This window comes from Phycodurus eques, chromosome 7, assembly GCF_024500275.1.
Source record: "Phycodurus eques isolate BA_2022a chromosome 7, UOR_Pequ_1.1, whole genome shotgun sequence".
Classification (NCBI taxonomy): Eukaryota; Metazoa; Chordata; class Actinopteri; order Syngnathiformes; family Syngnathidae; genus Phycodurus; species Phycodurus eques.
The window spans coordinates 8551175-8569126 of NC_084531.1; the positions used below are offsets into that span (position 1 = coordinate 8551175).

General features: G+C 42.3%; 1 protein-coding gene across 1 annotated transcript; it reads left to right on the forward strand.

Annotated features, from left to right (window-relative positions):
* exosc5 (exosome component 5) lies at positions 1-4670 on the forward strand. Its single transcript, XM_061681738.1, has 6 exons — positions 1-132; positions 1673-1786; positions 2937-3058; positions 3673-3813; positions 4187-4276; positions 4520-4670. The coding sequence occupies exons 1-6, from the start codon at positions 36-38 to the stop codon at positions 4616-4618; spliced, it is 663 nt and encodes a 220-aa protein (XP_061537722.1). The 5' UTR covers positions 1-35; the 3' UTR covers positions 4619-4670.
* Positions 4671-17952: the final 13282 nt, after the last annotated feature.

Consider the following 17952-nt stretch of genomic DNA (forward strand, 5'->3'; position numbering starts at 1 on the left):
GTCAATACCCTGCGACCCACACGTTTGTGTGCACGATGGAGGAGCGTAGTTCGTCCACAGTTACCCTGAGAGAGTTTGGTTGTGAGCAAAATTTACTTTCTCGTCCTGACGGTTCGGCGTCTTTCATACAAGGTAACGACTTGTATAACTATGACTCAGATTCAGAGAGTTAGCATTTAGCTAATTGTCATTTTGAATATTAATGATTTTAACGGTTTGTCTTCTAGAAAGATTTGTGCTGTTCAAAACAAATGTAGAGACAGACAGCCGTGATGTATCAATTCTCAAAACACTGCGACGTTTAAGCCCTTAAACTAGCATGGGCTTTTAAATCTATGACCCATTTCTATTTGGCCCACATAGTATATTACTAGGGAGGTAAAGGAGATGTAAAGAGTTCACTTCTGAATGAAACAGATGTTCATCCAAAAACGTGTTAATTATTGTGGTTGTAGTTTGCAGTGGTGTACTGCGTCATCATTGGAACTATTTATACTACAGTATTGTCCACATTTTAGAACAGCTTTCATACAACAACCACAATGTATCTATTGTTTAAAAAAATGTCCATATGTGTCAAACTGTCATTATTATGAGAAAAACAATGTTATAGCTGTTAGGAGTCCAGTCAATTTTATTCATATAGCACCAATTCACAAAAGAAAGTTATGTCAAGGTACTTTACACATTGAGCAAGTCAACAACCACATTCTTCAAGCTCGACAGCAAGCACTTGGCGACGGAGGCAAGGGGCAAACTCCCTCGAAGGCCCGGTACACTCGTAACAATAATAAGACTGTTTTTGCCCCATCCCCACCAAAGACGACAAACACCAGACTAGTTTAGTAGATTATCCTGTGAGATTATCCTATGGTCTGAGGTGTGTTAAGAGTGATTTTTTTCCCCAATAACTGAGTTAATTAAAAGTCAATTTCTACGACCAAAAATCTTCATGTTTGTGTAGGAAGGCTGACTACTCATGACTGTGCATTCTGTCGTGAAACAGAATGTAGCCAATCAAGAAGCGACTTCACTGATGAACAACAAAACGGCCGTATATAAAAACAAACATGTCCTACCCCCATTGGCATAACATATCTGGAGGTGTTTGTATTTTGGTGTTTGTTTTAGATCACGTGAGATTTTTGTCTTGGAGGACTTGTTTCTAGATCGGCAGCAGAACACAATCTTTGTGTGTGGTCTTCCGTGTTGAGATTATTGGAGCACACCACAAGCAGTATGACCAAAACTGTTAAATGCTTGATTTTGTATCTTCACTTATGTGATCTGAAACAGATTTTAAAAAATCATTTCAGATTTAAAAAATCCTTGTGTGTACCAGGCCTACGGAATAAGCTTCAAACTTAACCAGGTTCTGTGGAGTGACCGTCTGTCTCGGCCTGTTGGGTTGAGATTGAGAGGCAGAGTAGGGATACAGAGGGTAGCCTGAGAGAGAAAACAGGATATAGAGGGGTTGAGCAACTGACGGAGCGATGAGAGATCAATGAGCACAACAGCCGTATCAGCAGCAGTAATCATTACATAATGACAGCAGCAACGACAATAACTGTGTATGTAATGTCATGTGATGGCTGGTGAGTGTATATCCATATACAAAAATTGGATCACAAAGGATATTTTCTGTTCAATTAACAATATTGTTTGTTTAAAGGTGACACAAGCGTACTGGCTGCAGTTTACGGCCCAGCTGAAGTCAAAGTAAGTAAGGAGATTTATGACCGGGCAACGCTGGAGGTGATCATACAACCCAAAGTTGGACTTCCAAGTAAGTCATGAGCTAACGAGCAGTCAAGGGCTTTGTTGGAAATGTCTGTTGCTGTCATTCTAAGCGTCACCACCAAGTGGAGTCAGCGAGCTATACTTGTTTAAATTACACACAGGAGCCGCTTTCATATTGCCTGTAAAGGCTGCTGTCTGACTGAGACAAGACAGCGCCTGTGTGTAGGGACAGGGGTGTGCGAGTTTAAAAAGAACGATAACCGATCACAAGATGGCGTACACTGTACACGGAGTATCTTCATGTCAGGTCATGTATTCTAATCAGTCAGGTCAAACCAACATTACAACATGATAGAAATAATGGGTGCTAACTTACTGTAATTAAATTACTTTATTGTAATTAAATTACTTCACACACAACGACATTTTAGACCATGATTCTACAGAACGCCGGAACAACCGTTAGTGCTAGCACTAGCTTTCTAGGCTAGATAATGTTTTGTTGGCTGCTTTTGAGCCGTATTGTATTAAAAGTACATGACCATACCTCAAGCAATCTTTGAACGAACGTCTTCTCCCGAGCACCCGTGACCACCACCACCACCACCACACGTTTCCCCCCATTTTGTTCTTTTTATTGACCAACACAACACGACACACGCGCGATCCATTGTTGTTCTCGTGGCCATGGTAACGAGTGTATCCGGTCACGTTTGATTGACAAAGCCCAGTGATCGTAAATTACGTCAAAAGACACGCCGCCACAAGGCTAAAAATAAACTAGCTTTTGGATTCAAATATACTGTGTATGACTGCGACGCGGAGTAAATGTCTTTTGCGGAACGGATCAATGATGTCATCTATCGGATCGGCGAATTATGACATTAAAGCCGATCAGCATAAAATGCTAATTATCGGCCGATACCGATCAAGCCGATCAAATCGGTGTAAAGTCTAGCAAAAATATCAACCAAGCGATGGCTCGTCTCTCCAAAAACTCCGTAAGTCAAGGTACAACTGTATCCTTCATACATCAACACTAGACTCTGGCGCTCATTTAATTATCTGACTCTTATGCCGTGTCCTCATTTGAATTCTCTAAAAAAGGCATTAGCAGATAAATGCTGTATCAACACTTACGGCTGTGATGTCGCAACTTTGCTGGATCTCTGTTAATGAGGTTTGTCTTTTTGTAGGTGTGAAGGAGCGTGCTCAAGAACAGTGTGTGCGGGAAAGTTGCGAGGCGTCTCTGCTGCTGTCCCTTCACCCTCGCTCGTCCCTCACGCTCGTTTTACAGGAGCTCCATAATGACGGGTCTGTATCCTTCGCTAACACAGCAAGACCTCTGCAGCTTTTCTTCCATGCAGTCTAACCTGTCCGTGTACACAGAGCCGGCCACCGCCTCAATGGGATCTGAAGCAAAAATTGATTTTGACGCACTTTATTTCTGGCAATATTATTGCTTATTAATTAGCAGGGGTGTTGCTAATTATAGTACCTTAGGAGTCTTAGACCTTGATCCAAATTTAGAAATGTGTGTGTTGGTTTGGGTGCTGAGGGAAATATTTGGATTGTTTATTTTTAGAAATGATCTTATTTCTATTTTTGTGTACGATCTTTTTTTGAGGTGGGCTAAGACAAAAAAAAAATGAACAAAACCACATACAACACGACATTTTGGGGTAAGGACACTTTTGGTGGTGCTTCAACCCCCGAAAATAGCCTTAGCGGTGTCCCTGTTGATCAGCCATACCCCTACTATGAACTCATTACATTTCTAGCAGTGTTGTTTACATGATCCTATTGTCAGCCTTACATGTCTTTACCCATGTATGATTTTTAATCTCACAAGGTAGCACATTCAGCTACAAGAGTGGACTGGGGTCTGCATGGATAGTATGTGTGTCTTTTGCTTCCTGACCTGTTGTCCAGCTGTTGTCCTGCTTCCTAAACGGCGCCTGCATGGCAATGATGGACGCCGGCTTGCCGATGAGTTGCCTGTTCTGCGGCGTCACCTGCGCCATCCATGCGGACGGAAGAATCATCACTGACCCGACTGCTGCTCAGGAAGCGGTAAGTGTGAGTTTCTCATGTCGGAGAGAGTCCAAAACGAGTTGTCAGTGAATTACTTCGCCCTGCCTTAGCTTGCAAAGCGAAGGATGAGCTGGAAATTAACTGTTATAAGTTAAGCATGTTCCATTAATCCATTTTCCATTCCACTTGTGTGGACTGGTTACCAGTCAATTGCAATAGACATTCAGACAAAAAAAGCACTCCTATGGACAATGTAGATTATATAGACATATTTGTCCTGAAAATTTAGTACGTCTGAGGTTTTAAACTTGACTTTATGTAATTTGAAAATAAAATGGAGGCCAATAAAGGAAACTGATGTACTATCAAGGCTAAATTCATGAATGTGCTCATCTGCTTTTGCCCTCATCAGGAGAGTCGAGCGCTGATGACCTTCGCCATCGACAGCAAAAAGCGGCGAGTGATGATGACCTCAACTAAAGGATCGTTTTCAGTGCACGAGGTGGGTAAAATAAAACAGTGGTTCTCAACCTGGATTCTGGGGATCCCCACGGGACCATGAGCTGCGACTTGGGCGTCTGCAAAATAATTTTTGTAATGAATTATTATGTTGTATAATTTAAATAAAAGTGCATACCTACATATGGGGACTGGGGCGGCAATAAAACAAACATAATAAACCTGTGTGTGTGTGTGTGTGTGTCCGTGTGTGTGTGCGCGTGCACGTGTGTACGTTTGCATACAGATGCAGCAGTGCATCGCTGTCAGTCAAACAGCATCCGAAAAGATCTTCAGCTTCCACAGAGAGTCACTCAGGCGGCGTTACTCCAAAAGCGTCGTCTGATCTTTTTTAACTTTACCCGCTGCACAAAGACCAATTGTTCTAATAAAATATTCCTCACACACTTTGGGCCTCTTCTGCTTCATTTCACTTCTAGGTCATTTGTGTTGTGTGTGTATCGTGTTCATTTCAGAACAGATACAAAGGGATGGAATGACGCAAGTGAGATGAAAGCTTGAAGAACTCCTGTATTCACGAGGTAGGAATCTTTATGAGGTCTTCCATCCATCCATCCATCCATGCATAAATTTTCTGAGCCGCTCCTCCCGATTTACTGCCGTATATGCGGACCAAACTCTCGACACTGGTCGTATAGGGACCGAACAGCCCGTATCAGTGGGTTTGGTACCTCATACTCCCGAAGCACCATGCACTGGACTCCCCGAGGGACATGGTTGAACGCCTTCTCCAAGTCCACAAAGCACATGTAGACTGGTTGGGCGAACTCCCATGTACCCTCGAGCTCCCTGCCGAGGGTGTAGAGCTGGTCCACTGTTCCACAGCCAGGACGAAAACCACACTGCTCCTCCTGAATCTGAGATTCGACTTCCCGACGGATCCTCCTCTCCAGCACCCCAGAATAGACCTTACCAGGGAGGCTAAGGAGTGTGATCCTCCTGTAGTTGGAACACACCCTCTGGTCCCCCTTCTTAAAAAGGGGGACCACCACCCCAGTCTGCCAATCCAGAGGCACACGCCTCTGCAACATTGCGTTGACATCGGGATGTCAACGCGATGTTGCAGAGGCGTTTCAACCAGGACAGCCCTACAACATCCAGACCCTTTAGGAACTCCGGGCGAATCTCAGCCACCCCCGGGGCCTTGCCACAGAGGAGCTTTTTAACCACCTTGGTGACCTCAACCCCAGAGATAGGAGAGCATGCCTCAGAGACCCCAGACTCTGCTTCCTCATTGGAAGGCGTGTCGGTGGAATTGAGGAGGTCTTCGAAGTATTATCCCCACCGACTCACAACGTCCCGAGTCGAGGTCAGCAGCGCCCCATCTCCAGTGTACACAGTAATGGAGGTATGGAACATGTTCCACTCGGACTCAATGTCAACCGCCTCCTCCGGAACGTGGGTGAAGTTCTGCAGGAGGTGTGAGTGGAAATTCCTTCTGACGGGATTCTGCCAGACGTTCCTAGCAGACCCTCACGGTAGGGTTTGGGCCTGCCATGTCGGACCGGCATCTTCCCCCACTATCGGAGCCAACTCACCACCAGGTTGTGATCAGTTGACACTTCCGCCCCTCTCGTCACCCAAGAGTCCAAGACATGCTGCCGCAAGTCCGATGACACGACCACAAAGTCGATCATCGAACTGCGACCTAGGGCGCCCTGGTGCCAAGTGTACACGTATGGACACCCTTATGCTTGAACATTTTGTTCGTTATGGATAATCCGTGATGAGCACAGAAGTCCAATAACAGAACACCCCTCGGGTTATTATCGGGGGCGCCGTTCCTCCCAATCAGGCCCTTACTGCCCACATTGGCATTGAAGTCCCCCAGCAGAACGATGGAGTCCCCAGCGGGAGCGCTCTCCAGCACCCCCTTCAAGGACTCCAAAAAGGGGGGGTACACTGAACTGCTGTTTGGTGCATATGCACAAACAACAGTCAGGACCCGTCCCCGCACCCGAAGGCGGAGGGAGGCTACCCTCTCGTCCACCGGGGTAAACCCCAACGTACAGGCGCTGAGCCAGGAAGCAATAAGAATACCCACACCTGCTCGGCACCTCTCACCGTGGCCAACTCCAGAGTGGAAGAGAGTCCAACCCCTCTCAAGAGGACTGGTACCAGAGCCCAAGTCGTGTGTGGAAGCGAGTCCGACTATATGTAGTCGGAACCTCTCGAGCTCACACACCAGCTAGGGCTCCTTCCCTACCAAGAGGTGACATTTCACATCCCTAGAGCCAGCTTCTGTAGCCGGGGATAGGATCGCCAAGTTTCCCGCCTCTGGCGACCGCCCAGCTCTTATTACACCGGACATCTATGGCCCCTCCCACAGGTGGTGAGCCCATGGGAAGGGTGACCCACGTTACCCTTTCGGGCTGTGCCCGGCCAGGCCCCATGGGGGAAGGCCACCAGGCACTTGCCTTTAAGCCCCAACTCCAGGTTTGGCTCCAGAGGGGGGCCCTGGTGACCCGCATCTGGGCAAGGGAAAACATCTTCCTGAAATCTTTAACATCATAGGGTTTTTGGAGCTGTGCTTTGTCTGGTCCCTAACTGTTAGATATATCTTAGTAGTTATCATTTATTTGCTTAGCTTGCATTAGTATTTTGCATTAGTAGCCTGCATTAGAATTATGGACAATATTTAGATAGAAAGATGTCTCGCCTTCAAGAAGATGACTCAGCAACATTTGATGGAAGGGCGCCTTGACCAAGGACGTGATCGGATGTGGTCGGGGACGGGACAGGTGTCGTCTGGTCCTATGTTTTGTGTTGTGTCTTAATGCTTAGAATATTATGTCTTGTAGAACTCTCCTATTTTCAAATAAATGTAGGAGCGACGGGGGAGATTGTTTAGAGCGTGTTGAGAGGCTGTAACCTGAACAATCTCCCATGCGCCCTCCTCATGAGTAAAATGACCAACGTCTTCATTCCTTTTGTGTTTATTCATTATAATGTTTGGTGAGATAAATCCAACATTAAATTGGTCCTTCGAGCCGGATGTCAACACACCCGAGGATTCCAGTTGTGGAGCCGACACCCAGTTAAGAGACCGTGGCCACGGCAATTGAGACCCTTTCCGGGACTGGTCTTCGTTCTTCTCAACTGGGATCTGAAGGTTGACGACAATCCACAGGATTGAAGACGACTGGTGAGTTAAATTTTTTAAAATTTTTTTGAAGAATGAATGTATCGCGCGACAAAGAAGTCTGCGGCGAAATAAACCTTGTGTAATACTAGTCACTGGCAAGTAACTGATGGACGGCGGAGTCCGACAAATTCCGCATGGACGGCGGAGTCCTATACGTGCTGAAATTCCGTGTTAAAATAAAAAAAAATAATAAAAAAAATAAAGGACGGCGGAGTCCTAGACGTACTTAAAATTCCGTGCCTTCGTGTTTCCGTGTTTCCATGTTTTCGTGTGTTTGTTAAAACGTTACTAATATCGTGTGTGTGTGTGTGTAAAAGTTTGGATGTAAGAGACTGGATTGTAAGTGACAACTGAGTTTGGAAGCAGAGGCAAGAAACCTCCGCCCCATTCGGGGTAGAAGGTTGAGGTTTACCAGAACTCAGACATTCATTGTCACCCAGTCATATTTTGAATAAAGTCAGTATTAGGTCACTCTAGGTGCAAATAAACTGACTTCCAAATTCACAAAAATGGGAAACAATAACAGTAAAACGAATCCAACAGAAAGCCTGACGTGTAAAGATTGGAAATATGTACAACTACAAAACCCTTCCAAAATAAAACATTTAAACACGTGGATAACCAAATACAGTTTCGCTGGCCAGCTGAATTCGAGAAAATTAGTTCAACTTCGAAACAAAATAAAGGAACGGCACAATAATAATATATCACAAATGGGAAAAGATGGATTTGACGACTTACTTTTTTGGCTAAATATGGCGTCTAAAAGAGAAAAGGAAGAAGAGAAAAAGAAAAACTTAACAGATGAACTAAAAGAGCAAACAGAAAAGGATAAAAATATATTGTTCCAAAGACAGGAAGATGACGAGACAGGACTAAAGATAAGAAATGTTAAAACAAAGATAGTTGAAAAACGAAGTGAAAAAAATGATGAGACACAAGCATCAGCGCCCTTGTACCCGGTTTTGCCACCTCATGAGCATCCTCCAACTTGTGAATCAGAAACTCATCGAGTTTTACGATCAGGAGGAGTACAAATGCATTGGTCTAAAAATATGGGGGAAACATTTTCTCCCGTTCCCAAAATGGCAAATACAACCTCAAACGAGGGGGACATGGATTTATATCCGATGATTGAGGTGGCAAATCCAAATGTACAAGAGGATCGCAAAGAGACTATTTTGGTCTATAGAACTTGGACTAATGAGGATGTGAAAAAGGCCGTAGCCGGCCTCATATCCTACAAAGTAGACATTGTCCAGTTTGTTGAGGACATGGAAAATCTTAGACATTCCTACCATTTAAACGGTGCAGAAACACAACAAATTTGGATGACTGCAATGGGGCCTGATTGGCATCTTTGCCGTGGAGATTGGGATCCAAAACATCATGGTGTTATAATGCCACATGATGACAGAGAATTACACCATCGAGTTAGAGCCTTGATAGAAAGAACCACAACCAGGTTCCGCAAAAGGGCGAATTACACGGAAATTGCAAGGATAAAACAAAAAGACGATGAACTATTTGAAGAATACAGGGTTAGAATGACCGCTTGTTTTAAAGCAAACAGCGGATTGACTGAGGATGCAAATCCTCAGGGCCCTTATCAACAACAGTTGAAAAATGTTTTACATGCGAACTCGAGAGAGCACATTAACAAATGGGTCGATAAACATTGGATAAACCTAGCAACTGGCTCTCTGGAGGAATATGTTAATCATGCCCTCCATGCAGAAAGAGTGTTAAGACAGAAGAAAAAAAATAATAATAATGTAGATGTCTTCCTCAACGGAGGAGCAGAAATTTACTATCAAGGCAAAAAGAGAGATAATTTTAGAGGACGCGGCAGAGGCCGTGGGATGGTAAGATATGGTCGAAAATATTATGATAATAACATCTGTTGGTGCTGTGGAAATAAAGGCCACATCGCACGTAACTGCCCGAAGAAAGATAACAAAGAAGACGGTCAAACAACCGCATGACTAAGCCAGCCTGCTTCCCAACACAACAAATCCGCTTCTGTAAACATTATGGAAAATGACGAAGTGGATTTCAATTTACAGGACATTCTAAGTTTGGATACTGAGAAACCTGAAATAATCTTATCAGTAAATGGGAAAGAAATGAACTTTCTTTGCGACACAGGAGCATGTAGAACTGCATGTCGGGAAAAGATTCCAGGTTCCAAACTATCGGGACATAAAGCAATAGTTAGATCAGCAAATGGACAAATTACTTTTGCCATGGAACTTGAGCCTGTGTGGATTAGAGACCCACAGGGGAAAACATGTAGAATGCCAATTTTCGAAGTCCCGGAGTGCCCTGTGAATTTGTTGGGAAGAGATGGCTTATTCCAACTAGGACTTGTACTCATTCCATCATCAAATGGAAATATTTTAGTGAAACGAAAACATGAATTAAAAAGAGAAGATCTCTATATGACACTGGAAAGCAGACAGAATACATTCTATTACACAATCGATATCCCTGACAAACCACCGTTAAACATGGGAGAGACTCTGATGTCTGCAGCCTTGCAGCTTATCACACAAATAGAAGATAAAAAAAACAGTGATGAGCTGCATATAACACTGTGGTACAAAAACACATCGGGTCCAGACTCAGTATATGAAAACAAGTTACGACATGCGACACATGATAACATTACTGTGGATTATCTGTACTCAGACAATAAAGCAAAAGTCGCGGCAGGAATTATTTTATCAGACAAATTAAAGGAACTGTATAAAAATACAAGTGTCCCACATATTTCAATGTGCAAAGATTATGAGTCACAGTGGAAATGTGTGGGAACATTAGTAAAACAAGGACAAGAGGCAGATGATTGGCAACAAATAGAAAACGACCTCGAATACAGTGCATCAACTGGTCTAATCAGGAAGGCAATATTTTGGACAATGCAGGGTGATGAAGGGAGACACATGCATCCTGTATGATTAGACCAGATGATTCTCACTGAAATTGATGAAGAGATGCTGAAAACAGTTCCACAAAAGTTATGGTCCGCAGGACCATTCGATGTAGGCCTTATTAAAGGGGCTTTACCAGTACAAATTAGACCAAAAACGGAATATAGGCCAGGGATTCGTCAATATCCATTAAAACCGGATGCACATGAAGGAATCAAACCGGTAATTGAAGCACTAATTAAAGCAGGAGTTATAGTGGCGTGTCCAGATTCACCATGTAACACACCAATTTTTCCCGTGAAAAAGGCCCCACCTTCAGTCGGTTGGAGGATGGTACAAGATTTGCAAGCTGTAAATTCTGCAGTGATACAGAGAGCAGCATGTGTACCAGATCCACACACATTGTTAAATTCATTAAGAGCAGACGCTACTGTGTTTACAGTAGTGGACATAAGCAATGCTTTCTTTTCTATACCAATAGAAGAGAACAGTCAATTTTGGTTTGCATTCACATTTGAGGGAAAGAAATATACATTTACTAGATTACCACAAGGTTACTGTGAAAGTCCAACAATTTATTCACAAATAATGACAACAAGCATGTCTACATTCACTCCCCCAGGAGGGAGCCAAATCTTATTATATGTCGATGATGTGCTTTTGGCATCTCCAGATGGAGAGACATGCATCAAAGATTCATTAGCCTTACTGCATCATCTAGCAGAGGAGGGACATAAAGTAAACAAAAATAAATTGCAATGGTGTAAAAAGCAAGTCAAATATCTAGGACATAATCTGAGTGTAGGAGGAAGGACTATATTAGAAGACAGAAAAACTATAGTTTTAAAAGCCCCTAAACCGCAAACAAAGAAACATATGATGTCATTTTTAGGCCTGACAAATTATTGTAGAGCATGGATTCCAAACTATGCAGAAATTATTGCACCATTGTCAAAATTGATGTATGAAGCAGACCTTAAAATGACATCACCTGTTCAATGGAATACAGAGGCAGAAAAGGCCTTCTGTGACATTAAACAACATTTGGTGTCCAGTACTGCGCTGGCCCTTCCGGATTATGATAAACCATTCATTCAGATGGTAGATTGTAAACACTATTACATGACCTCCGTACTTACACAACAATACGGTGATAAGCTGAGACCAATAGCTTATTTTTCAACTAGACTAGACAACGTGACGTGTGCATTACCGCATTGTGTCAGAGCAGTTGTGGCAGCTTCAATGGCAATAGAGAGCAGCTCCACAATTGTGTTATTTCATCCATTAACTCTTAAAGTGCCACATACAGTGTCTGCTCTCCTATTGCAAACCAATATGGCGTTTTTATCACCTGCAAGACATTTATCTTGCATGGCCATCTTGCTGTCACAACCACATTTGACTGTTGAGCGATGCACAACCTTAAATCCAGCCACACTAATACCCTTACCTGATGAGGGCACGCAGCATGATTGTCAGGAATTGGCTGAAAAAACTGCTAAATGTAGAAATGATTTGAAAGATCAACCTTTGAATAATGGACAGGTTCTGTATGTAGATGGTTCTTCGAAAAAAAATGAACTAGGAAAGATAAAAACAGGTTACGCAGTAGTAACTGATACTGTTGTGCTAAAAGCTGAGTCGCTACCGTCACACTACTCTGCCCAAGCTGCTGAATTAGTAGCATTAACCGAAGCATGCAAAATGATGATAAACAAGGATGTTACAATCTATACTGATAGCCAATATGCGTATTCCACAGTTCATGTTTTTGCACAATATTGGGATAACAGAGGAATGATTACATCAACAGGGAAACCAGTAACGCATGCTGAATTACTTAAACAATTGTTACAGGCAGTGCAGCATCCACGAAAAGTGGCAATTTGCAAATGTGTTGCACATACATCTGGCACTGACAAAATTTCTCGAGGGAATGCATTTGCGGACAAAACCGCGAAAAAGGCAGCCTATAAACCATTTTTGGGTTTAATAAAAAATATTGAGCAACAGACCTTAGATGACCAAACACTAAAAGATATGCAACAACAGAGTCCACAACAAGAACGCAATTATTGGGAAAAACGAGGTTCAAGGCTACAAAATGATATTTATATTAGCACAGAAGGGAAACAAATACTTCCAAAGAACCTATTCAAATGGGCTGCTATATTGAGCCATGGTGTGTCACATGTCTCAACAGGAGGGATGGTGGCACAGATACATCGACACTTTACAACCTATGGTTTCAATTTATATGCAAAGAATTATTGTAGAGCATGCATGATCTGTGCACGACATAATCCTCAAGGGCAATTACGACCTACTAGAGGTCAATTTCCAGTGCCTACATACCCCTTCCAACGCATTCACATGGATTATATAGAATTAAATCAAAGTGAAGGAAAGAAATACTGTTTGGTTATCATAGATGCATTTTCTAAATGGATCGAATTATTCCCAACAAAATCACCTGATGCTCTGACGGTGGCAAAAGCACTATGTAAAGACATCATTCCAAGATATGGCATACCTGAAACCATTCACAGCGATAATGGGACTCATTTTGTAAATCAAATAATCAAAAAAATAGGAACCATGTTCCACATTAATTTGAAAAACCATTGTGCTTACCACCCTCAGAGTGCAGGTCTCGTGGAAAGAATGAATGGGACAATAAAAAATAGATTGAAAAAATGTATGGAAGAGACAGGAAGGTCATGGACACAGTGTCTGGACCTCGTTAAAATGTACATCAACATTACAAGTACCACAGGTTTAACACCTTACGAAACATTGTTTGGAAGACCTTATAGACTTCCGTTGTTTAAACAAAAATGGGAACTTGATGACGAAACAAACTTAGCTGATTACATGAGAAAGTTGTTAGAGAAACAAAATGATTTAAAAGTATCTGCTGAAAGTAAACATGTTTCCCAGCAGGAAACCAAGTTGGTTGGACCGGGAGACTGGGTCCTAATTCGAAGCATCAAAAAGAAGCACTGGCATTCACCGAAGTGGGAAGGACCGTATCAAGTATTATTGACAACTCCAACAGCCCTAAAAATAGCAGAAAGAAATACGTGGGTTCATTTAACACACTGTAAAAGGGTCATTTCAGCTGAGTACTCAAATAGGGAAGGTGAGCAAAAGTCTGATAACGGAGCGGGAGCAGATGTGTAGATTCTGAAAACGCTTGCTGGTCAGTGAAGAAAAAAGACACCAACCCGTTTAGTGAGAACTCAGCAGAATGGCACACCCACGTTGGTTACGAGATTCGATAAGCTGTTACGCAGCAACTTTGGTTACTATAGTGTTGGTTTTGTTTATGTGGTACGTGGGAAGTCCCACACTAAACGATACAACGCATTTTTTAGATAGGAAATCACCTACCAACTGGACCAATATGACCAACCCAATAATAAAAAATTTGGAAGCATTAACTCGTACCAAAAGGAGTACAGTTGATGATCAGAACTGTGGGCATGACCTCCAAATGCGGCAAAACAGTTTAATATTTTGTGCCCCCCGAAATCAAGATACTTTAATCATAATTCCATATGCGGCTCTCACCAATGAAGCTCAAGAGAATGGGCAGAATTGGGGAGATAAATATGACTGGTATGCATCTATAGGCTTTGGATGGGAATACCTCATTGGTGAAACAGGTTATGATTGGTCCAATTGGTCATTAAAAGCAGCAAAAGAACATAGAAAGAAGTTTAACTTAAGCAAAACGACCCATAATTTAATATTGACATACAAGTCGAGTCACCCAATGTGTTTGATGGTGAGTTTGTGGGCATATACTGCGGGAAAAGATCCCCACTTCCAAGTAGCATTGTGTTATGGGAACCGCGTTAAACCAGAAATGCCATTAAAAACTTCAAAGAAAGGTGGACACATGTTAATGGTTAACAAAATAACTACTGATGATTGGTTCCTTGTAGTCACAGGAGTTTCAGGACAAAATAACAATTGGTTACTATTGGTGGAACAAGCAGCAAATGTAGCAAAAAAAGATTGTGTGGTTTGCATGGGTCCAAGGCCTTTGTTGCGAATAGTTCCGGCACAATTATCACAAAATTGTATTATTCCATTAATGAACGCTACTGTACCAACTAAGGGATGTAAATCATGGGATCGTATATATCCCGTAACAGAAGCAGATAAAAACAAACCGATGTTTTCTACTCTAGTAGCACCAAATAATTTCACTTGTATAAACATGATTAGTAAAGGCAAAAAATTAGGACCACTGAATGACACACAGTGTAAAGTAACCTTAAAAGTCGGACCAAATTTTATGCCAGTATCACGGAGCGACATCTGGTGGTGGTGCGGAGATGATAGACTGTTTGATAGATTACCTAAAGATATATCTGGATTGTGTGCTATTGTCACTTTGATATTGCATGTGTCAGTATACCCTATCCCTGTTCAAGATTTAATGAAAAGGGCACCAATGTTTTTGTCTGATCTAGAACATAGACAAAAAAGAGATTTGTCCTGGCAGGGGCAAAATAATCCGACGTACATCGACGCCATAGGTGTTCCTCGTGGGGTTCCAAATCAATACAAATTGGCTGACCAAGTTGCAGGAGGATTTGAGTCTTTCATATGCTGGTGGTGTACGATTAATAAAAATGTTGATAGGATAAACTACATCCACTTCAATGTACAGAGATTAGGAAATTGGACTCAGAGTGGGTTGGAAGCTGTGCATGAGCAGCTCAAAGCTACCTCTTCAAGGACGTTCCAAAACCGCATAGCTGTCGACACACTCCTCGCAAGAGAGGGAGGTGTTTGCGGTATGTTTGGAGAACAAACAATACTGCTTCAGATGGCAGCTTGACCAGAGCCATCGATGGTCTACGGACCCTCAATCAACACTCCTTGTGGGACAGCTGGATGGACGTTTTTGGTAAATATAAAACCCTAATTTCACCAATATTGATATCAATTGCTGTTTTTGCAGCCATTCTGACATTTTGTGGATGTTGTTGTATCCCATGCATTCGAGCTTTAATCAGTAGATTAATCACCACAGCCATAACCCCCATGGAGAACCGTATGGAGCTGATGTATCCATTACTGTTTGATAATAAAGATAATGATGATGATAATGATGATGATGATGATTATGCTTTAACTGATTTGTTTCCTGATCCAGATGATTACGATGTTTAAACTATAACATTCATGTATGACAAATCTACTCTGGGTGTAAATGTATTTGTTTCATAAAAATGATTCTACAGTTAAAAATCGAAATGAAGTGACTGTAAGATGATATGAGAATTTGTGCAAATACATGATAAACAGGAGGGAAATGTTAGATATATCTTAGTAGTTATCATTTATTTGCTTAGCTTGCATTAGTATTTTGCATTAGTAGCCTGCATTAGTATTATGGACAATATTTAGATAGAAAGATGTCTCGCCTTCAAGAAGATGACTCAGCAACATTTGATGGAAGGGCGCCTTGACCAAGGACGTGATCGGATGTGGTCGGGGACGGGACAGGTGTCGTCTGGTCCTATGTTTTGTGTTGTGTCTTAATGCTTAGAATATTATGTCTTGTAGAACTCTCCTATTTTCAAATAAATGTAGGAGCGACGGGGGAGATTGTTTAGAGCGTGTTGAGAGGCTGTAACCTGAACAATCTCCCATGCGCCCTCCTCATGAGTAAAATGACCAACGTCTTCATTCCTTTTGTGTTTATTCATTATAATGTTTGGTGAGATAAATCCAACACTAACCTAGGACCTGTTTGCCATGGGTGACCCTACCAGGGGCGTGAAGCCCCAGACAATTTAGCTCCTAGGATTATATGGACACACAAACTCCTCCACCGCGATAAGGTGACAGCTCAAGTAGGGAATTCATGTATGTATGTGTGTGTGTGTGTGTAGGTATGTGTATATATATATATATATATATATATATATATATGAACAAAAATATAAATGCAACACTTTTGTTTTTGCTCCCATTTTTCATAAGCTGGAGTCCAAGATCTAAAACCTTTTCTACATACACAAAAGGCCATTTCCCTCAAATATTGTTCACAAATCGATCTAAATCTCTGTTAGTGAGCATTTCTCATTTATCGAGATAATCCATCCCACCTCACAGGTGTAGCATATCAGATGCTGATTAGACAGGATGATTATTGCACAGGTGTGCCACAGGCTGCCCACAATAAAAGGCCACTCTGAAATGTGCAGTTTTATCACACAGCACAATGCCACAGATGTGTTCTGAGGGAGCGTGCAATTGACATGCTGACTGAAGGAGTGTCCACCAGAGCTCTTGCCCATGAATTGAATGTTAATTTCTCTACCATAAGCCGTCTCCAAAGGCGTTTCAGACAATTTGGCAGTACATCCGACCGGCCTCACTTGAGTGGGCGAATGCTCACATTCGATGGCGTCTGGCACGTTCGAGAGGTGTTCTCTTCACGGATGAATCCCAGTTTTCACTGTTCAGGGCAGATGGCAGACAGGGTGTGTGACGTCGTGTGGGTGAGCGGTTTGGTGATGTCAACGTTGTCAGTGGTAGTGACAGCGAAATATGTAGAATTCAGGGTACTTTTGTTTCGAAATGCAACATCAGATTTGGAATGGACCTCTTTTGGTGGAGACCTGGGGTGGTTTTGTGTCCCCCAAAACTTGACTGGTGGTGCGATACCGAATATATATTTATATATACAGATTTTAATTATTTTTTTAAATCAGTGGTAGTGACAGCGAACTATGCATTTTCAGGTGAGTTTTACTTTGAACTGGTACATCATATTTGGATGGGACCTGTTTTGGTGAAGACCTGGGGTGGTGTACTGTCATCCAGAACTAGACTAGTGTTGCGATGTCGAATAAATTAGTTTAGATTTTTTTTTTTTAAATCATTGATAATCACAGTGAAATATGCAGATTTCAGGGGACTTTTATTTAGAATTGCAATATCAGATTTGGATGGAACCTCTTTTGGTGATGACTTTGGGTGGTGTAGTGTCAACCAGATCTGGACTGGTGTTGCAATAACAATTTCTTCAATGATTTTTGGAAATCAGTGGTAATGACAGTGAAATCTGCAGATTTCAGGGAACAAATGCCAGCCCCGCATGTGTGGAGATTGCATGTTCTCCCCGTGCCTGCGTGGGTTTTCTCCTGGTACTCCGGTTTCCTCCCACATCCCAAAAACATGCATGAATTGGAGACTCTAAATTGCCCGTAGGTATAAATGTAAGAGCGAATGGTTGTTTGTTTATATGTGCCCCTGCGATTGGCTGACGACCAGTTCAGGTTGTACCCCGCCTCTCGCCCGGAGATAGCAGGCATAGGCTCCAGCACACCCGCGACCCTAGTGAGGAGAAGCGGAACAGAAGATGAATGAATATCAGATCTACATCAAACCTCTTTTAGTGAAGTCCTTGGTTGGTCTAATGTTCCGCAGATCTGGATTTGTCTTGCGATACTAATGGGATTATTTAGACACCCGCGACTATTATATTGCAGTCATGTATGGAGATTTCATATGAACTATTTTTTTAATGCATCTCAAGATTCAAATTAA